The sequence below is a fragment of the Sardina pilchardus genome, chromosome 10 (assembly GCF_963854185.1).
Source record: "Sardina pilchardus chromosome 10, fSarPil1.1, whole genome shotgun sequence".
NCBI lineage: Eukaryota > Metazoa > Chordata > Actinopteri > Clupeiformes > Clupeidae > Sardina > Sardina pilchardus.
Window position 1 is genome coordinate 28,292,209 of NC_085003.1, and position 22,500 is coordinate 28,314,708.

The 22,500-nt window shown below is 47.0% G+C and overlaps 1 protein-coding gene across 2 annotated transcripts in view; it reads right to left on the reverse strand.

The window, feature by feature from the left end:
* Positions 1 to 22,500, reverse strand: part of pamr1b (peptidase domain containing associated with muscle regeneration 1b) — a 49,906-nt gene that overhangs the window by 18,095 nt on the left and 9,311 nt on the right. The window contains exons 1-4 of one of the 2 annotated variants that reach the window (XM_062547464.1): positions 15,400 to 15,789; positions 3,289 to 3,465; positions 1,689 to 1,814; positions 671 to 785 (exon numbers count right to left, since the gene is read on the reverse strand). In XM_062547464.1, coding sequence (XP_062403448.1) covers positions 671 to 785; positions 1,689 to 1,814; positions 3,289 to 3,465; positions 15,400 to 15,568 — 587 coding nt within the window. In that variant the 5' untranslated portion in view covers positions 15,569 to 15,789. Of the gene's footprint in view, positions 1 to 670; positions 786 to 1,688; positions 1,815 to 3,288; positions 3,466 to 15,399; positions 15,790 to 22,500 lie in introns of those variants that run through there. The other variant, XM_062547465.1, reaches the window with a different exon arrangement.

A 22,500-nucleotide genomic window follows, 5' to 3' on the forward strand; every position in this document is an offset into this window, starting at 1 on the left:
GCTGCCCAAAGTGGGCTAACCAGGTGCAAATCGTTTTTCTGCATGAGTGCTCTTTCAAACCGCAGAGGGAGTATCACAACAGTCCCTTTGACAGTGAGCAGTGTTCTTCAATATCTGTAGCAGACCCGATTGATACTAGTCATCATCAACTGAACAATGACACCACTCAGTACCAGTTATAACTTCAAAAGAGGCTTTATCTGTTGTCAGACGACTTCAAAACATATACTGTAAGGACATTACAAATCATCTTCTAAACACAAATTATAATTTTGTGATCACAGACACTGGCCACGCTAGCGCCACCATTTCTCAATGAGACGTGGTCTGGGAACCAAACGTTCATTTTCTCGTGTTTGAACAAATGCCAAGATCTGTTTATTGGGTGCCACGGATGTCTATCAAATGCGTCTGTGCATAGCTCAACATCATCTAGCTTTCCCCCCGTTCTGTGATTGGTCCCCTATCTGAGGCAAAAATGAGGGCGGAATCAAATCACGCGCAAGGCAGCATGGGAACACAAGCTACACGGACACAATAACACTAGTCCGTAAACATTTGGGCACTGGGTCTCACGGGGCAGAGGTGCCCAAGTACTGAGTGCTTGGGTCCGTGGCAAGCGATGTGTGGTGTGGTGTGGTGTGGCGTGAGATGACGCCTCGGTGCCCACCTGAACTCGATGGCGAAAGGCCGGTCGACCTGCACAGTCCACTCGCAGCGGGCGTTGTTGGGGTAGGCCTCCAGCACGATGTGGCCTTGCCGCTTCTTCAGCAAACCCCCGCACTCTAACAGCAGAGACACAGTGACACACACAACACACGCATTCACTCCACGGCACACTCAAAGCAGAGATCAAATGTTTACATCAAAACATCAGAAGTAGCTTAAGCGCCTAAAGGCGATGCCTACATCATCGGCCGATGTCCTAGAATGTCTGAATTTGCATATAGTGAGCAATGAGCTGTTACAACAGATCTCAAGATTTGCTTATGATCGAACAATAAGCTAGACATTACACTTGTTGACTGGCATTGTCAGCCTCCAGCTGTGAACTAGTACACTCGTACAGGCAGGCATGCTTGGAGCGTGTTCTTGTAGGTTAGGGGATTAGATTGTGATCGTCTGAGCCTCCTTGGCCTTTAATGCAGTCATTTTGTACACCTAGTCTATCTTTTTGTCTTGATTGGCATCGTTGTTACAGGTTATCTATGCATCACACAGAATAGATTCCCCTGTGGCTGTTCAGGTTTGATTTATCACCACTTATGGATGTGGGGCATAGTTAGGATATGAAGATATACTACTCGATGCACTTTTTTGTGCTATTAAAACTGACATGACACAGGCCCCATCTGCGCCATTTGTGAGCAATAAAAGTTCAGCCTGCATGCCAGCCTCACTGCAGTATAAAGGTGATGATGCATGAGGCAACTTCGCAAGCTAAGTTACCCGACAATAACATCACAGGCTCCTCATGTTCTGTTCTGATGTTTGATGATCATGGCAGGTCACCAACTGATGATTTAAGACCTCTACATTAAAATGTGCTGATAAACGTGTCCAAAAAGCATTGGTCAGTGACAATTGCCTAGCAACGTTGCTCGAAACGTTGCGCTGTGCATTCGTCACTGTTATTTACGTAATGGTGGAATCACCATGGCTCCTAAAGGGAAAAGCCCAGAACTCACTCAGGCAGTCTCCACCCGACCACCCAGGCCGGCACTCGGAACAGTACTTCCCCCGGATGAAGAAGTCGTCTCTGGGTCCCCACGTTCCGTTGTGGCACTTCTTACAGTTCTCGAAAATGCTGCAGCCTACAGAGGGGTTAGCCCAGCAAAGGGACAGAGAGGGAGAGATAATTAGAGAGCAAGGCAGGTAGGTAAATAGATAGCTAGATAGCTAGATAGATAGCTAGATAAATAGATGGATAGATAGATAGATAGATAGATAGATAGAGAGATAAAGAGAGTGAGAAAGAGAGATAGAGAAAGAATAAGAAGAGAGTAAGACAGAGAAAGAGAGAGAGAGAGAGGAAGGGAGACATAGAAAGAATAAGAGAGCAAGCCAGAGAGAGAGAGAGAGAGAGAGAGAGATAAACCTAAACTGGGAGAATGATATATGAAGTCTGAGGTCCAGCAGAATTGCCCTGCTCACAGCAGCTCCTGCAGAACTTGAATTCATCCTGTGCATGTGAACTGCTAAAGTCATCAGAGGAGCCTTCAGGAAACAGAGCTAAATCATGTATGCTATGCTGACTCTGAGACAGGCATGTTGTCCAAATCATTGGTGGCATAGCATAGCATAGCGGGCCGGACCTACAGTATTCACGGTGGTCCCTCGGTGCAGCCTAAATGTCAACGTCTCAGGGTTTGGGCCAAGGGTGTGGAGTCAGACAGAGAGATACACAGTGCATGAGAACCTGCGGATTTACGAGGGGGAGATTTGTAGAGTACTCGCTGCGAAGACACTTCTTCAGGTATGCATTTGATTATGAACATCTGTTTTTTTGCTGTGCCAAAAACACGGTAAGATTGTGTCTGTGTGTGTGTGTGTGTGTGTGTGTGTGTGTGTGTGTGTGTGTGTGTATGTGTGTACACATAGGTGGGTATGGTATGTGTATGTGTGTGAGAGTGTGCATGTGCGTGTCATGTCTTTTCGTTTTTGGGTTGTGAAATCGTGTTCTGTGTCCAGGTGTTTTTAGGAAGGAGAGGAAGGTAGATCTCGTAAGCCAGATCTCGTGTAAACTTTGACAAGATGGGCTACATGTTTCCAGCTGTGTTTTCTCACTCCTGTTCTAATAAAGAAACACAACAGAAACAGTGTACGTGCTGTGAGTATCTTTCTTTTCATTGTCTCATAAAGAAACACAACACGCAGGAAGAGAACTGCAATTACTGCTTTAAACGACTCACAAACTATGTACAATTGAGGACTTATCAAGATTCCTTTGTCCCACAAACAAACAAACAAGAGCACAACAAGAGCATTGCTATTAGGGCAGCCAAAAAACAACTGATAAGGTTAAAATCGGCCTGTAGAAATGTATGTATGTGTGTGTGTGTGTGTGTGTGCGTGTGTGTGTGTGTGTGCGTGCGTGCGTGTGTGCGTGTGTGTGTGTGTGTGTGTGTGTGTGTGTGTGTGTGTGTGTGAGTGCATGTGTGTGTTTGTGTCTGTATCTGTCTGTATATGTGTATACATTTGTGTCTGCGTGTGAGAGATTAATTGTGTGTGTGCGTGCGTGTGCGTGCATGCGTGTGTGTGTGCGTGCGTGTGTGTGTGTGTGTTTACCTGGGTGTATAATGCAGGGGTCACACTGGTTGAGGGCGTTGCGGCAGCAGGGCACGGCGTAGCCCACCGGTGTCCCCTGCAGGGGGCACTTGCAGCGGATCAGCTCGTACTCACAGCAGCCGCGACACATGGCACTCCACTCCGGCCCCGGACACTGTGGGTACAGCCACCTGTAGTCTGAGTCACACACACACACACACGCACGCACACACAGAGAGAGAGAGAGGGAGAGAGAGAGAGAGAGAGAGATGCATCACTGAGATCAAGCAAAAAAACCAATCCAAATGACATTATTGGCCCAATCCCAAAGTCCGGACTCACAGACTTAGGGGCTTAGGGCTGTCCCAATGTCGAATTTCAACAAGCGTGAGGTGAGCCAGGGTCTGAGTATTCACTTACCGAACCCTTTGTGTTAGTCTGCATAGGTGCAGACTACACCTAAGGGAATTACCCACAGTTCAAAGTGTTGTGACGTTTACCGCGGAGACATAGGAAAATCTAGAAATTACATAGGACTTAGGAAAATCTGGAAATTACAAAGGTACGCAACAGCATGACACACTTGCATGGTGCAAATATCAGCAACGTCTTTGTTATCAAACATGGGCAAGATATGTGATCTTGCGAAGTGCGGTCCCAACCCCAAATACCTATCTGAGCCTGTGTGGCCTCACACACTCACTCACTTGTAGCACCTGAGATCAGTTAAGTCTGTGAGTCTTTAGTCCTTAGTCTTCAGGGCTCACTTTGGGATTCAGCCATTATCTAATCCATTAAGTGTTTAGACAAGTCAGGAGAGGAGATTATGGTATGTATCCACTGGCAAACCAAACTGGATGCTGGCAAAAAAACAAACAATTCCAGCTTGCTGTTCTGTTCACAACACAAGATGTTTCAATCCTTGTTAAAACCACAGGAATGTGTCTTAAAGGTGGGTGGTAAGGATGACATTATTTCATTCATTCCAAACTATTCCAGCACCTTGTTAGAGGAATGTTCAAAATGCCTGCGCAGACACAAACAAAACAGCCATTTTGATTTAGGATGGAACATTAGAAAAATAACTTTTTGAAAACAAAGCCATCAACGTCACACTCCACCACAGAGAGTTTGTCCAGAGTTTGTTTTCAGATGGTTTCCTTGGCCACACCGTGCCGAACTCACACCAGGTCCTGCAAAGCTATTCATGAGCGCACAACTATGGCTGTCCACTGACACCCACACACCAATAAATTACCCCAGCGGACAACTACACAATGGAATGAAATATATTCCCCGTCATAGGCGTCAGTTTAGGTCGGGATAAGTACTTTACCGTTTTTTTTGCCATGACTAATTTTGTCCCCACCATTTTGACAATTGAAAATAATTAGAGAGGCCTCCTCAATGTGCGTAATCTATGTGGCTTGCAGAAAAATAAAGTTTTGCATCACGTTAGCGTGCGAGTATTACAATGTAGCTATTCTCTGACGAATAGATGCCGTTAGGTTATGTTTGCCATACATCTGATTTGTTTTTAATCAGCCAACAAATAGCTCAGATTGCTCAGATTGAGCCATACCTACAGTACTTCCAGTCAAACATGCTGCTGCTTCAACACCATAGACAGGATGGGCGTAGAATGATATGGCTGCCGAGCTGAAATGTAAACAGCTTTGCAGCAGAATCACAGACTGCATCTCCTACAGACTAAACATCAGAAGCACCGTCAGGTGCATTGGAGGAATGTGCAAGTCGTGCGAGTGAGGATGACTGCATGTGTTTTAGGATCTGTCAAACAGCACCTGTCTCCTTTAGCAAGAGAAGACTTGCCTCCCAACGCTAGTCTGTCCTCACGTAACCTAGTGTTACTCAGATTTCCAACGTGTGTGTGTGTGTGTGTGTGTTGGTGTGTGTGTAAGCGTGGGTACATGCTTGTGTGCCTGTGTGTGTGTGTGTGCATGCGCGTGTGTTTGTGTGTGCATGCATGTGTACGTGTGTCTGTGTGTGTGCGTGTTTTTGTCTGTGTGTGTGCGTGTGTGCGTCTCTGTGTGTGTGTGTGTCATTCTCGTCTGCTCTTTGATGCACAGTAGCTCAGCTCTTGGCAGTGCGGAGTGACGGGCTCCAGACAGGCTGTGTGCTGCCAGCTCCTGCTGTAAACATCCTCCGGTCTGACCTTCTCGCCAGAGAACTGCTGACACAGAACTAGTCTGGTCTAAATCCTGTTAAACAAACACCTCTAACTAGACCCAACTCAATGCAAAGCAGATTGTTTCCTACTGAACCAGTCAGGCAGGACTCGTTAAACCAAATTTCTTAAACCACACCACTCTAGACTTCGAACATTTACTCAAACCAAAATGAAATGCAACAATTTATGAGAAATAAACGTTTGGTGCCAAATGTTTTTAAAGTTAACAAGCCTTTTTCAGTGTCCCCCGAGTCCCCTACTGTGACTGATGCTTTCTGCTCCCGAGTGGCTCTTCAGATGAAGTATATTTATTGTACTCATCTCTGGTTACCTAAGAGAGCTGGAGCGGAGGAAACTCAGGCAGATAATTAATCTTGCAGACATGTTAAATAGTGGATTGCTGAGGGAGACAGCGGGACAGTCAGAACAAGACAGAAAGGAGACTTGTCGAGAAGCGAGAGGGCCCCGTGATTTGAGTCGGCGGGTGACTCCTCTGCTGGAACGTCGTCGTCGTCGGCTGTGGAATCGATCGCGATCAGAATGAGGAGCGAGTATCCATTCTCTGCCGCGACGGAGACGGAATGTACTGTACGTCTCTGGCTAATCGTTCCTTTCGCCCTGTCCCGCCCATCGCGCCTTTCCAATTAAAACGAAAATCGTTTCTCTCTCTTTCTCTCTCTCTCTCTTTCTCACACACATTCTCTCCCTTTCTCCCTCTTGCGCACAAGAGAATAAGCAGAAACCAATGAGTGCGGCAAAAAGCCCATTTCTTCACTGACCAAAACCACATGCATAAAACTATGTGGCTTGACCCTCTGTTTCATGCACCCATCTGAGGCTTTGTAGCTGGGTGGATGAAATGAGCTGTTGCAAGTTCTGGACAGACTGGGTGTCGTTGGTGTGGAAGTGGACGTCTGTGTGTGGTGGTGTGGTGTGGTGTGGTGTGGTGGTGTTCTGTGGAGAAGATAGGGTGTGGTTTCAGTGCTTATTGTGAACTTATTCAGAAGATTCCTCCCCTCAAAGACATAACTCCCATATTTATGTAACTTCACCCAGAGTCAAACCGCAAGATTCATGGTTGAGATGTAATGGCATTGAGCAGGCTATGCAACCCACAGTGGTCGAGGAGAATGTTGTCTGATGGGCTGTGACATTTGGGGTTCTGCGTTCTACTGCAGAGGAACCCGAGCCCGTGTCAGGGCAGCTGAGAGAAATGGCGGGCGGTACAGTGGAACAAACACAAACAAACAGCTCTTGTTCTCCCCTTGGTGCCACACACTGCTGGGTGGGGGAGTGGGGCTTGGGCTGGCGATCTGTGGATCTGGGATCTGGACAGAGAGGGTGTAGCTGTGGTCTTGGATGGAGGTCTGTGGGTTGTTGTTGTTGCACGGTGATGTGATGCTCCATGGAAAGAGTTGCTGGTAGGGAGTGCTTTGAGTGCCCAGTGTGATTGGTTAGACATATGCAGTGGAGCTGTGTGTGTGTGTGTGTGTGTGTGTGTGTGTGTGTGTGTGTGTGTGTGTGGAGGCTAAGTGCAGTTTGGAGAACAGAGTAGGGTGGGTTGGGTGGTTGGCTGAAGAGAACTGAGAGCTGAGAAAGGGTGTGGCTGGTTTGAGAGCCATAGAGCCTGGTTTGCCTCGTACCTCTGGACGTTTATTTCATCTGAGTAGAGAGTGATTGGAGTTCGGTTTGAAGCCAGAAGCCGGGGCCCTGAGGCCTTGGTGCTGAGAGCAGCACTTTTGGACAGGCGTTTGGGGACCTAAAGGTGAATATGAACCTCGGAACCTTCGAGCGCGTGATTTCGCCGGATGAACGCTTGCGCAGATGTGCTGGAATGCCGGGAGATATGCCCACTCCGGGGCTCCAAGATTTCACTTGGCCCCTACGCCGACCCATAATGGGATGACAGATTTCTCTGCACTCCACACCATAGCCTGCTGTTCTCCTTAGGGCCCTTAAGGTTTGGACAACGTTTCCAGGAGACTGAGGCTTAGCAGGTGAAACTGCTTTAGAAGAAGAAACAACAGCTCTGTGCGCTGGCAGTTACATAAGCTTGGGCCAACTGCAACACGAGGACAGCTTAGTGCTGTGTGCAAGCCTGGAATTGCTTAAATTGCTTTGTCAACATACTTCATAATTTACAATTGTGTCTTATTTGCTTTGGACGAGAGTCTGCGAAAAATGAGCTATCGTATCGTAGCTTTGACCCGAGCTCTGTCAGATGCAGATGCGCGTCAAGTCTAAAAGGCTTTTACTGGTCTCCGTGGAGGAGTCCCACATAGAGTTTCTGCTAAAACACTCGCAGAGATGAGCTCCACCAAGAGGGGGTTTGTTTTGGGGCCGCTAAGAGTTTTGTTGGCTAAGCGTTTCAAAGTTTAAGTTCAGTCTTAGTCCAGCACCAGCCACCCTGTTTTGGAAACCTCGTCGTTTTGAGTCCCTGCCATCAACCGCGTTGTCAGGATACAGTACCGTACTCAGCTGTTGACACTGGGGTTCCAATCGCTCCACCGTTTCCAACCAGCTGTGCTGTGAAACTTCTCAGTTCCCGAAACTTCACACATCCATTGTCCGTCATCAATACATAACTTACAGGACGTGCCATATGCATTGCCTCATGCTGCAAACCCCATTAGTCATGTTCATCTTGCCTTTCCTGCTGTGCTGATGATGTGGGAGACTTCAGCTGTTCCTTTCTGGAACTTTTGTTTTTTTTTCTCTTTTTTTTTTTGAAGTCAGTTTCCAAAACAAACTCCGGGAGCCACAAAGTAGTATCTCAAAGAGGCTCACATTTACATCAAAATAGTTAGTGTTTGTTTAGGGGTAAAGAGGGCATTTTAGCAAACCGCTGGCTTGAGGAAGTTTTGGTGTTCCTGTGGAGAAAAGTGCACGTTTGTTGTCCGGGGTTGGCGTCCCTGGGTGTAGGCCACAGGACTAGGAGCCCTCCTGGGTAATGAGACTGAGTTCACCCTGCAGTTCAGTGGATGACTTCATCCTGATCTCCAGCATCGCACATCGCCGTCCAGAATGGCTTCATGGTTCAGATAAATGCGACATCCATCTTTAGACGATGACACTTTTCTTTTCCTGACTCTGAAGAAGACGCATGGGGTGTCGAAACGTTAGTCGCTTTGCACCAATAAAGCGTTGGAAAGTCTCGAGTGCTCCAGTCTCGCTCCTTGGTCCTAGTTAGATACTTTTCTTTTGTTTAATTAATTGGGTTTGCTTGGTTTGGCATTTAATGAGGTTATTGTAAGTATCAAAGGTCGCAAATACTGTAAGCAGTGACTAAGTACTCTGTCAGTAGGTCATGGACAGTTCACAAGGTTTATAGGTTTTAGACAAATACGTCAAGCCCCCTTTGTCAACTTGAAATGAGTCACTATCTGTTTCAGTGAGAGGTAAAGTCAACCACGAGCCAATTCCTGCCAGTGGGTGAAGTTTTTATGAGTCTCTCTCCGAAAGGCTCGTGTGACCTCTTTATGAGCCTTCGTCCTGAGCTCTGATATATGATGGGAGAGTGAGCTCAGCCAAGGCCAGATCAGCAGCTTCTCTCCAATGCTTTGTTATCGAATCCGCCATTCTGCGTCGCGCTTTTTTACGTGTGTGTGTGTGTGTCTTTGTGTGTGTGTGTGTGTGTGTGTGTGTGTCTTTGTGTGTGTCTGTGTGTGTGTGCAAGTGTGTGCGTGTGTGTGCGTGTGTGTGTTTAGGGAAGGGGGGCATTAATGTGTGCGTCTGTTTGTGGGAGGGGGGAATTTGCATATAAGTGTGCATGGGTGTGTTATTATCTGTGCTGTGCAGGTGTGTGTGCATAAGTGTATTATTAATATGTGTACTATAAGCAGACCCGGCTCCAGGGGGGGGCAAAAGGGGGCGGTGCACCCTCAAACAAAAAAGGTGCCCCCTCAGTTTTACTTGGCCTAATCCTAACTGTAGCCTTTTACGATTAAGAGTGCCCCCCTGAAAATCTCAAATGCCCCCTTTATCACTGCTCTCTGCAGCCGGGTCTGACTATAAGTGTGTTATGTGGGTATGAGGGTGTGTGTGTGTGTGTGTGTGTGTGTGTGTGTTTAGGGGAGGGGGGCATTAAACATGTGTTTATGTGTGCATCTGTTTGTGTGTGTGTGGAGGGAGGAGGGAAATTTGCATATACTGTACGTGTGCATGTGTTATTATCTGTGCTGTGTAGGTGTGTGTGTTATGTGTATGTGTGAGAAAGTTGGTGGGTGTGCACATGTGAGGGTGGTATGTGCGTGTGTGTGTGTGTTTGTGTATGCGTGTGTGTGTGTGTGTGTGTGTGTGCGTCTGTGTCTGTGTCTGTTCTGTGTGTGTGCAAGTTTGTGTGTGTGTGTGTGTGTGTGTGTGTGTGTGTGTGTAATTCTTACAGAGGAATGTGTGTGTTATCTGCTCTGAGAGTTCTCCACTCTGAATGTTTACAGGAGGCTCTGGGGAAGACTTTTGCCCATCACTCACTCTGCACATGCCATCAAAAGCTCAGTCTCTGTCTGGGCCTCTTGACACACTCACACACGTGCACACACACACACACACACACACACACACACACACAGCACTCAGGCATCCGCTCAACACCTGAAAGCTACACACCTCCTTGAAACATCACTCTTGACTTTATAGACTGAAACCAGCAGAGAAGTTGTTAAAATGTGTGTGTGTGTGTGTGTGTGTGTGTGTGTGTATGAATGTATAGCTCTCAGTTTTGCATTTTTTGTCATGGAGGCCGTTCTCACACGTTCTGTAATGTGGGGTTAGTGTTAGAGGAAAAACGCTTACATTTAATCTTTTTTTCCCTCCGCGTCTCCCCAAGGGCTCTTGAATACTTTCATAAACCCACATTCTCTGACCTACGCTAACCCTTATTTATGCACAACAATGTCCGCATGCCTTCACAACAGCTGCCTATTTGTTTTGATCGCTTTGTTTGGGGCCAGTTACTTCTTGATTCATGTTTGCACTTTGTTCGACGATCCTCTCCTCCCTCCTTCTCCCTCTCTCTCTCTCCTTCTCCCTCTCTCTCTCCTTCTCCCTCTCTCTCTCTCTCTCTCTCTCTCTCTCTCCCTCTCTCTCTTTCTCTCTCCATTAATTCATCCTTGTCTGCTTTGCGTGCACAAACAAGAGGAGAGACTCATCCCTCACAGGAGCAGTCTTAATATTCACATAACTACCTCTGAGCCAAACCGCAGGATTCATTGTTTAGATCTAATGGGTATTGTGAAGGCTATGTTACTCAATGGTGGCAGAGGAGGAGGAGGAGGAGGAGGAGGGGGAGGAAGAGGGGAGAGGGTGGGTGTGTTTTGCAAGGTTTACGGTTCTGTGTTCTCCAGCAGAAGAACTTGCGTTATGGGACGTCGGGACCCATGCCAGGGCTGCTAAGGGACAGCAGACACACACACACACACACACACACACACACACACGCACACAAAAACAACTCTTTTTTTCTCTCCTCTTTTTTTGAAGTGTCCGCTCTGATCCCTCGGTAGAGAGCTGTCTGAGGCCTCTACGGCTTTGCTGAGCTTATGCAATTGGCATCTGCTTTTTCCATTCCAGATGTTGTGCACTGTGTGCAGTGCTCGGACATGAATGCCAGGGTGCTGCTGGAGGCTAAGGAATTATCACTAATCTTCATCAAAGACAATCTCTGCACCTCCGCCCACACACCCCCCCCCAGGGGTGCCATACCGATGCCCTCCAAAATGCCCACATACCCTCATGCCTATCCACGATATTCCGCAGCCAACAATGGGGGTCGCCATGACACCGAGACGGTTTTCTATTTCCGGCGAAGCTGCATTGTATCTGTTTTAACGTGACGGTTTACGGTGCTTAACATATCATAACACATATAAAAGTAAACTTTTCTATTTTATATCGGTTATATATGATGTAGTATATACATGCTGAGGGCAGAATTGTCAACATTTCGAAAGAAATCTAAGTTGAGGCATAATCTAGTTAGCTATGGAGAACGCACATGTTAACAGAATGAACGGAAGTTGAAAACAGTATCGTAACCATCGCAACGATACATATTTCCGGGTTAAGGAAAGAGGTGGATAGCTCACGCGTGCTGTGCATGTGTGCAGAGCAGGCTGAAGCGTTGAGGGGGTGAAGTAAATTAAATAAGCTTCTTATTTATACAGCTCATTGTCCTGGTTTGCAACCCAAAGATACAAACACAATAAACAAAAACATTTTTTAAAAAAAAGAATACGGGGAAAAAAGTGAAAGTAAACAAAAACATTACAACAGAGTAGGGGGGAAAAAGTGCAAACAAACAAAAACATTACAAAAGAACAGGGAAAAAAGTGAAAACAAACAAAAACAGGGTGCTTCAGAGGATCTGAAATCATAGCAGGGGAACAGGCTCACTCCCCACCTCCACGCCTGACTGCAACTCTGTGACCCCTGTCAAAGCTGTGAAGGTCAAAGTTCACAGGTGCCGACACCCCACCCAACCCAACCCTCACCCTCACATCCCCCTCGTCCCATTCACCCTTCACATCACTGATCCCCACAACCCCATCTTCAGCCCACCAAGTTCCCAGCAACCCCCTGTGAGAGGGAACATCCAGGAGGGGCAGAGAGAGTGAAGCACTCCGCAGTGCCTTGTGGGCGCAGTGCCAGCCTGCGATCTCTGCCTCTGGCATCAGTTCAAAGAGTGCACCGATGCGTCCGGTGTGGACCGTGAAGGTCACGCTTTAGCGCCTGCTGTACTGTACGTCCTGTCGGCGAGAGAATGCTGCTGAGCAACGACTCGCCGCGCCAAGCTCTACATCTGCGCAGGCCTTGGCTCCGCAACCCGAAAAACCGAGCGTCAGACACACAGCTGCTTATCTTACTGTCAGTACCCCATTGTCAGGCTATTCACAATGACTCAGTGCTGTTCTCGCATGACTGTACCTTCACCCCCCCCCCCCTCCACACCCTGCCCCCCCCCCTTGTCTCCTCGCCTCTTTGCCTCTTACAAAGAAGCCCTGATGGAACAGCAGCTGAGGGCGATTACTTTCGCCACTGAGGCAGACGTCGGAGCAGACGAGCATGAAAACATCGATCCGTGGAGTCTCGGCATCGGGAAATGAAATGGCATCCGCACAAGTGGTTGCTTTGTCACAGACCATAAAGTCCTCTCTCTCACCACATCTCCATCTGGAGAGAGGTATGTGCGCTAATGTGCGTGTGATGTCATTGCAGGGCCTGTAGTCCCTTTAGCCCTCCGCTAACTCCACTTACACCCCACCCCCACCCCACCCCACCATCTCATGCCCCCTCCGGGCATTCATCTCATACATCACATACTCATGAGTGGTCACGTTAGCGCCAGCTAAATTACCCTAGATATATTCTGCGCGGTTGGCTGGCCGGCTGTTTGGGTCGAGGCCTTTTCGGTTCTGCCTGTCTGCCTTGCCTGCCATCGGTCGCAGCTGTCTGATATTTTTGGGGCCCAAGCGATTTAGCGGTCATGGAACAGGAAACTCCTCTGGGTTTGTGTGCGGGTATGGCACTTTCGACAGGCCCTCACGACACACACACACACACAAACACACACACACACACACACACACACACACACCTACACACACACACACACACACACACACACACACACACACACACACACACACACACACACACACACACACACGCACACACACACACACATACAAGTCAAACATAGCCTCCCTGGGGCAGCCCCCCTCGACACTCCAAAAAATGAGACACTATAACGACAGGCCACTGGTTAAATTTAGAGATCTGCTGCCGTCTCTTTTGTTTCATCTGATCCTCTACAGCGAAGTGGGGGAATGTAGGTCAAAGAAGAGACAATCACTGTAGCCACCACCGTACTGTCCTCTGCCAGGGGTGTGCACCAGAAAGCTACTTGCTCAAATACCTTTCACATGAACTAATATGACTTTAGCAAATGCTGGTCGATTTTTCACTCTGAGGCAAAACAGCCTCTCGCGTCCTCACCCTGTCTGACCCCGGCCCTGTTGTTTCCTGCCGCTCGGCCGGCTCCTTGCGTGTGGATTGGCCCACGAGGATCTAAACCAAATAAGCTATCAGGGAGGCTCATGTTGGGCTTGACAGCAGAGGATTCTGGGAGTTGTGGGAATGGTACGCTGGGGACTGATGGACGATGGGTCAGCGCGCAGGGGGGGGCTGGGTGTGTGTGTGTGTGTGTGTGTGTGGGGGGGGGCGGTATGTGTCAGGAGCGCCTGTTCGGCATCAGAGCAGCGTGTCGGCCAGGAAAGACAAAAAAGGGGGGAAACTCTGATGGCTCTCTCTCCGACCCGAGCTGGTTCCGTTGCGTCGCTCTCCAAAACCGCTGCGCTGAGGTCAGTGCAATGATTTCAAACGGGCCAGGCGGCCGGCCAGAACACTGATCTCAGCTCAGCTGAGCTGCTGGAGGATTACACAACAGTCAAGAATCCATCTTTATTTTCATTCCTTTGTCCGGACTGGAAAACAGCCTCCCCCTCAGTTTGTACAGACACACACACACACACACACACACACACATACACACACACACACACACACACACTCACTCACATATTCACACGCACGCACACACAGACACACACACACACACACACACACACACACACACACACTCATATACACACGCACACACACACACATACACACACCCATACACACACACAAAGCAGAGCAGACATAGCAATTGTCTTCTCTCGATCTGTTTCTCCTCCAGACTCTCAGTCTCTCAGGCAGCACCCCAGTAGCCAGCCGAACAAGGGAGATAATGAGAGTGTGTGTAATTGTTTCTACCCCCCCCCCCTCCCACCAACACACTCACACTCCCCTCACACACTCATAACTGCCTGTAGGCATTCAGCAAGTGTAATCCAGAGCACTGATCGCTGGCCCTGATGGAGTCAATTAAGAACCTCACAGAGATTTTGTTTACTATCGTGTCTATTTATGGATTGTGATCTGTTTACTCGCAACTGATACAGACGCAGTCACAGTATATGTTATGTCAGAGTTAGCTGAATGTTATGTCAGAGTTAGATGAATGATCCTCTGATTCCTTAGTTCTAGGCTTGTTTGTTCCGGAAGCAAATATCTCCAGTCTGTTTGCATAGCAACACCCTAACGTAACCGTAGCGATCACAATAAACGATGTGGTTCTTGAGGAACACCAAACATTCAGAAAGTGCTGCATGCTCGAGTTCCATCTCAAAAACAGCTCGCGTGGAGTCCCTACTGGTAAACGAATGAGAGGACAGTTCAGCTGCCAAAGCAGAGGCTCCTCCTCACATGTCCTGTGGTGAACATACTGAACCATGTAAACACATACTCCACTCTATAGATATAGTCCACACACACACACACACACACACACACACACACACACACACACACACACACACACACACACACACACACACACACACACACACACACACACACACACACACACACACACACACACACACACACACACACTCACACACACACACACACACACACACACACACACACACACACACACACACACACACACACACACACACACACCCCATCCCACAGTGGGCTTTAAAACAGCAATGGGTTAAAAAAGTGAAATGTTCTCTCACTTTGCTCATCAGATAAGAAAAGAAGGAAAATCAGAGTGCTGATGCTGAACTTTTGAGAACAAAGGAGAAACCAGAAAGAGATGTAGAGAGAGAGAGAGAGAGAGAGAGAGAGAGAGAGAGAGAGAGAGTATAGCTTGTTCTATACATTTTCCTTTATGATTGCTTTGGCAATACAAATACTGCTTTTGTCATGCCAATAAAGCACCTTCTGAATTTGAGAGAGAGAGAGAGAGAGAGAGACTCCTGGAGAAACAGAGAGAATGACAGAGTGGGAGACAAAGAAAGGGAGATAAAGTTGATCGTTGGGTCACTTACCGAGTGGCCAGGCGCTCCCCTGGGAGACGAGCAGGCAGAGGATGAGGACGGCGGTGATGAAGACGGCGTTGTGGAGCCGGCCGCAGGGGCCCCGGCGTGCGTGCGCGAGTGTTGGGGTCCCCCCGAGGGGCTGTCCCGGCCGCCACTGCTGCTGAGGCACTGGACGCATGCTGCCGCTCGGAGCTCTGTTTACTTTCTGAGCTCAGCTGGTTTGACATCACCCTCGCCGAGTCTCTCCCCCTCTCTCTCTCTCCCTCTCTCTCTCTCTCTCTCTCTCTCTCTCTCTCTCTCTCTCTCTCGTTCTCTCACTCTATACCCCTCTACTTTGCCCCTTTGTGTCTGAGTGTTTCTCTCCCTCCTTTGTTTCTTTCACTTTCTTACTCCCTCCTTCCCTTTATTTCCATTCTCTCTTCCTCCCTCCCTCCCTCTCCTACCCTACCTCACCCTCTCTCTCCCTCTCCCTGTCTCTCTCTCTCTCTCTCTCTCTCTCTCTCTCTCTGTTAGGCTTCAGGTTTCAGCTCAGTCTCGTCAGGCTCTCCCTGCTGCAGTGAGCTGCGGCTCGTGCCCCTGACCTGACGTCACTGCTCTTGAATGAAAGCAGAGTCACGAGAGGAGACCCTCGCTGTTAACCCTTTCATCCACCTTCGTGCTCCCCCCCCTCCCCCCCATGCCCCCCTCCCTATCACACTCGAAGCCGCACAGATATGGAAAGTCAAGTGGTTGTAGGGGGTTGCATTTTTTTTTTATCCATGGAACTATTTTGCCGTTCTCGCCACAAAACACATCTGGACACGTGTCCGTCTGATAAACTTTCCCGAAAACATTTCCAGGGAATCAGACACAGAGTTTCCAGGGAGAAGGGCAGTTGTGCGCAGTAAGTGCTGGTGCTTGGAGGATAGAGTGCTCAGTGTGTGTGGCCATGAGAACATGTTGTTACTGTTCCCTCGTCCGTGTATTGACTCCGCAGTAGTGCTATCCTGGCATGTTGACTCTGTCGAGATCTAAGGCGGTGATCGGATATGGTGTCATCTGCGTGTGTGTCTACGAACACATTACATCAAACAAACGCTGATCACTTCAAAAACGTCTTCCCGGCGAGAAAAAAGGATCGGGTATCGTTACAGCCGCCCAAAATCAACATGAGATTTAAAGCAGAGACTAAGGATGGAAATCTCCGGAAAAAACATTGGCAGCTGTCCGAAGGGAGGGTTAGACATCACGGACATGCCTGCCCCTCCCTCCTTGTCCTCACCTCCTCCTGTTGGGCCCCCCTGTTGGTTCAGATTAATGGTTTTCTTCTGAGAGGTCAGAACATGTACTCAACCCCACCCCCTCTGTTCCATGGAAGTTGTCGACATAATCCCTCCCTCCTTGTACCCACATCCTCCTGTTGGGCTCTCCTGTTGGTTCAGATGCTTAGTGGTTTTCTTCTGAGAGGGTCAGAAGATGTTCTCAACCCCACCTCTTCTGTTCCATGGAAGTCAACCCCATCCCTTTCCCATCTTTTAATTGTCTGGTGAACAAATAACCAGTCTGCTTTCAGAAGTCTCCACATTTGCTTGTTTGAGATTGTATGTATTGGCGTATTTGTCCAGGTGTCCAGGTGTGTTTGTATGTGTCCTTGTGTGTTTGTGTGGCAGTGCATGTGTCCAAGTACATTTGTGTGTGTGTGTATGTGTGTACAGTATGTGTGTGTGAGTGTGTCTGTTGTTGTTTTTAAACTCTGCGTATAAGAAACTAGGTTAACTGGGGTAGAATGAGGCTGGGTGGTCTGTGTTGCAACGCCCATCGGTTAATGTAAGACAGAAGAGCTCATCCAAGCAAACAGAAAGGGTGCCTGCTCTCGGTCACAACCTGGCCCCCTACCTCGCTCTCTTGGAGGGCTTATGGGTGTGTGGAAGCTGCCCCTCTGGCTCTGGCTCTGGCTTTGGATGGATCTCCGGTGCTAATAGGCTGTGGTAATGGTGGTGCCAATCTCACCATAAAGCTTCATTACATGTAAACAAAGGAAGCCAGTCAGCGGGGTGCCGAGCAGTAACCGCATGCCCAAGCAGAGAGGTGGTGAGAACTGGACGAAAACAGCAGCTCGCAGAAGAAGGGAGTATGTTTGGATATCTTGCCTCCCGCGAATAAAGAAATTCACAGCCCAAGGCCAAAGATTAAGAGTGAAGGGAAAACACTGCAAGTATGTTTTTAGACTTTCAAATCAGTAGTGAGTACCACTTTTGACAGTGCCAGTGATCAGAAGGATCATTGGAGAGCCATGTGCTTTTACTGTAATATTGTGAAATCAAATCGTTGGTTTCTCCAATGAATAGATATTGGTGTGTCTGGCTCTGCGGGGGAGTCCAAGCAAAACAAATGTGTGTGTGCCATTTGATGTGTGTTTGTCATTAAAGGACATCTGAGTGGTTATTACAGCTTGCTTGGATTAAAGGTTCACTCTGCCACTTTGTGTGACAGTTTTGCAATAAGTTCCGCAAGCTGCAGAATGCAAAAATGTGCCATTGAGACAGCATTGGCCAGCTATCTGAAAAACAAACCCTTTCTGTCACAATGTAATTCTTATGTTTATGCAGGATGTTTACAAATATCGTTGCAATAACTGTGTATTGTTCGCATAAAAGTATTTCACGCACTACACCATTGAGCAATAAACAAAAGATAAAATTCATTATGTGTTTATTCTAAAAAAGAAATGTTACACAACCTTATGATTGACCTTAAAATATCTCTCTTTTTTTCCCTTTTGCCAGCAATGTTTTATGACCCTGTGAATCCTTATCATGATTGGCCACTTAGGTGGAAAGTGATGTTCTTAAAACTAAGTAGATAGCAAAAGTTTTAGGTTCAAAGCGCAGTTATGAGTTACTGTATACTTCATGCTATTTATGCAGGCTAAGAGCCCCTCTATAGACAGAGCCCAGGGTGGGCAGTATGCCAAGCTAAACGGCTCTTTCATTTAGCTGTTGGCATTCAGCCCCAGATGCAGAGTAACAAATTACAACTACTCCTGTTACTGTTCCTGAGTAACTGTTCTGTGCGGTTGTTCATTGTAGGGTACTTGGACAAGTTTGACATTTCAAGTTTTTATTGCGCCACTTTTAACAGGAGGGCTTATTCAAACCTGATGTAAACAGACCAATGCATTTTCGAAGAATCTGCTTGTCAAAACTCAATGACACAAATACACTGGCCATGTTTGAAGCATAGCTGTCATCATAATAGGCTAAAAGCCAATTATCCTTTTCATTGACTTGAAACATGTAGTATAACTTGCGTTTATGTGACTGGATGGACAAAGTTAATTATTGCTATGCAGTGTAGAATTCATAATAGACAATCGTACAGTATACAGGAGTGATGTTAAAGTCCTAGTGTTAAAAGTAGGGGATTTCACACAATCACTAATCAACAACAAAGCCTATTTTCCGTCAAAACCAAAATTACTAACAAATCTCAAATTACTAACAAAAATATCGCCAACAGAGCAGCCTTCAAGAGCATTTCACTGGGCACCTTCCCTTCATAGGCATATAAAATAACTTCTTCTTAAAGCTTCATTACAATGTACATTTACTTAAATTAAAAGGTATTGGTTCTCTCTCCACTCTGACCTTGGGTGACAACGCAATGCATTTTGTCACAATTAGCATCCCGCTGCTATTTGAAATAAAATCCCAAGTCTTGTTTTACTTCTGAAGTCTTGTTCTTAAAGGCCGCTACTGCAGTACTCTTCCCTGGAGGACTAACTTCCTGCTGAACCCCTGGGCCTTGTTGCCACGCCGTTGTGTGATCAGCTGCCCCGAGAGAGAAACAAGTCAAAGAAAGGGAGCGTGGGGGGGGGGGTGGAGGGCTATCTCCCTGTCTCAGCGATAGCCTAACATTTCCTCTGTCTGGGCCTGATAGGACTGCAAGAAAGGAGACCGACGGGACTGCACCAGAGGGAGGGAAATGTATCCATCTTGTGAGACAGAGACCGACTTGTTCCCTCTCCTTGAAGGAAAGGCTTTTGGGGTGATTAGGCAGACAAGGTTCTGAATAACCCGCTGTCACTCGTCTGATCACTTCCCCCTGGTTCGTTATCGGCCACTGACATGTGACTCGGGACGGAGTCGGAGCTCACTGGCTGGCTCGCCACATTCTGGTGTGGGGTTAAGGGGTTGTTTTCAAATCCGAGGGGGTTTACGCTAATCCAATTAACTTCATAGGACTAGTGTTGCTTTCGTCAACGAAAATTATGACTAAATATCGTCGTCAACGAACTTTTTTCACGTGACTATAACGAGACGAGACGCAACGTAAATGCTGGCCATGTGACGATGACTATAATTAAATGTATAAGGCAATATCGTTGACGAATAAAAACGAGACTAAATGTGGTTTACAAAATAAAAACCATGCTAACATCTCTCTTCATTTTCGAAGACCAGAAGGACAGGAATGTTACATTATTTTGTGTCGTTTAGTCGTGTTATTATTTTGCAGTAGCCTATTTCTGTTTCCTGCATCTCACTTCAGGGGCGCATCAGGTTGCATGGTCTGATTATCATACCAGAGGACCAGCGTTTCTCGTGGGCCTGTTGGTCATATCCGGTGCTTCTGTCACTCATCTGATCATATTTGATCATGTAGCAAAGGAGCGGTAGATGTATAGCCTATCGTTATCGCTAATAGAAGCTAAGAAATATAGGCTACGTTCAGTCCGTTAGATTGGCACCCTCTCAGTTCAACTTTGCACTAGGCTACTCATCTCACCTCCGCATGTAGATCTAATTCAGATGAAAATGTTAACAGGTAACTGCAGATTTGATTAGTGTGTAGCCTAAGCTTCTGTCCAGCTGATGCTGGCGCTGTCATATAGCCTACAATAACATTATTCCACCGATCAGCAACGAAGTTCTAATCATAGACACATTTTTAATGGAACCTTGGCTTAGTAGGCTATCTAATGTTGTGTGGGAAAGAAAACTATTGAAAACAATTCCTTACCAACCACACAAGTGCGCGTGTGTCGTTTACTTAAACGGTAGAAAAACTGAATCAAAGACGGTGCTGTTCATCAACAAAATCAGCATGGAGTTAAAACGTAATTTAAAGTCCCACGCATTTAAAGGGGCAGCGACCACTCAAGGCATAGGCCTGTAGCCTACCAAAACTGAGTGATGAACGTGAAATGCGTTTTATAGGCTACAAAACACTGCATTAAGATGACAACTGTGTAACCACGCTTAGGCTACCTAGTTAATGGTGAAATAGCATCCACATTTACAGCATTCAATAACCTAAGGACAACTTGATCTTAAGTTAAATTGTTCTCAGAAAAGGAACAGCAGGTCTACAGAATATTCCAAATAGTCCTTTCATGGTGACAGGGGGAGACCAAACTCTGTGTAACATACCTGATTCCACTGTCAATGTTCAGTGCCTATGTAACCTGTAATATTTGTAATTTTTTAATCCATGAAAATTAACCAAAATGTGTCATTTCCTATTAAAGGGGTAGTTCAGAATTTTGGACATAGGACCTCATTTCCAGGTTAGCCAGTGTGATATTTATCATTATACCACTGCTTGGTCAAATTTACCTATTGTGACGCGCTGTTTGGAACGTGCATTATTTTTCTATATACCGCACGGCTATGAAGTAGTTCCCTACTTTTGGGCTCATTACACTTGAATATTAATTCGCCAATGTCAATGTAACGGTAAAAACAACAACGTTGTATCTAAGACAGCGGCAATATAAACGAAAGTGATAGTAGCAGTAGCCTGGCACGCCCTCCCAGTGACGCAACGCCTTCAGGCTTTTGCTGCTGGTCTGGTCAACTGCTCATTGAGAAGGATTTCTGAGTTCCCGAAATCTGCGGAACTGCCCCCTTTGGTCGAGAACCAATCAACTTTGAGCAGCTCCAACGGCTCTGGGTAGAGGCGTGTTCAAGGCAGCGGAAAGAGTGTTGTTATTGGTTTAAACTCGGCAATCCGCTTTCTGACATCTACCAGTAGCAAACCGAGGCACTTAAAGGAGGCGGGTCAAACAGCGCTGGCAAGAAACCGTGTTAGCACAGGCTGTTGGTCAGACTAAAGTCTCGCAGAGCCTTTGAAAGTCGATGGTAATCAGGCTATAGTAGCAGTGGTATAAGCGGGATAATCAACTCCGCGCCGTGCGTTTATAGGAAAATAATGCACTTATCGAAGTGTAAAGTCCCCTCCGCCTGCGGCGTCGGGTCCTTATTACCACTTCGAACGTGCATTATTTTCCTATAAACGCACGGTGCGTCGTTGATTATCCCTTATGTGGAGACCGTTATCTGCACATTTCATCCAGTCCTATAGTTTCAGAGTTCGCTGGTGCTATAGTGCCTGCCACTAAAAACAGTCTTACCCAGTCTATGGAGGAACAACCCCTTAAAATAGAATTGAATTAATAAAAAGATGCTAAAATCCAATTTTCATTGACTAAAACAAGACTAAAAGTCATTAGTTTTCGTCAACTAAAACTAGACGAAAATAAGACTAAAATGCTCATACTTTTAGTCGACTAAAACTTGACTAGACTAAAAGAGTATGAACGTGACTAAAACTGATAAAAACTAAAATGACAGCTTGACACAAAGACTAGACTAAAACTAAAACCAAAACAGGCCGCCAAAAACAACACTACATAGGACACAGGACGCCGAAACGGCACATATCAACAGTCTCCAATACGTACGACGGAGAGTAATTCTAATGGAAGAGTTTTTTTTCCCCCCTTTTGAAGCCAGTGCCATGTATAGATTTGTCTGGCTCAGTTTACGTTGACTTTTGTTCCGCAGGAGATGAGGTATGGCGCTTTAAATCTCAAACATCCTGGGACTCCACCCTGGCTCCCTGACACCCGATAAGAGTTTCACATCACATTATACAGATGGCAATCAACCAGCATTTGGAATCAACCCCCGCCCCTCAAATCCCCCCACCCCTCATCTGGATAGCATTGCACAGTATAGAAACTGTGCGTAGAGATCAGAGGAAATGGATAAAGGCCTCTCGGCCAGGGTCTTGTGAGGGAACGCACTGTAGCTGACAGAAGGGCCGCTCTTTGTTCTGTTGTCGTGA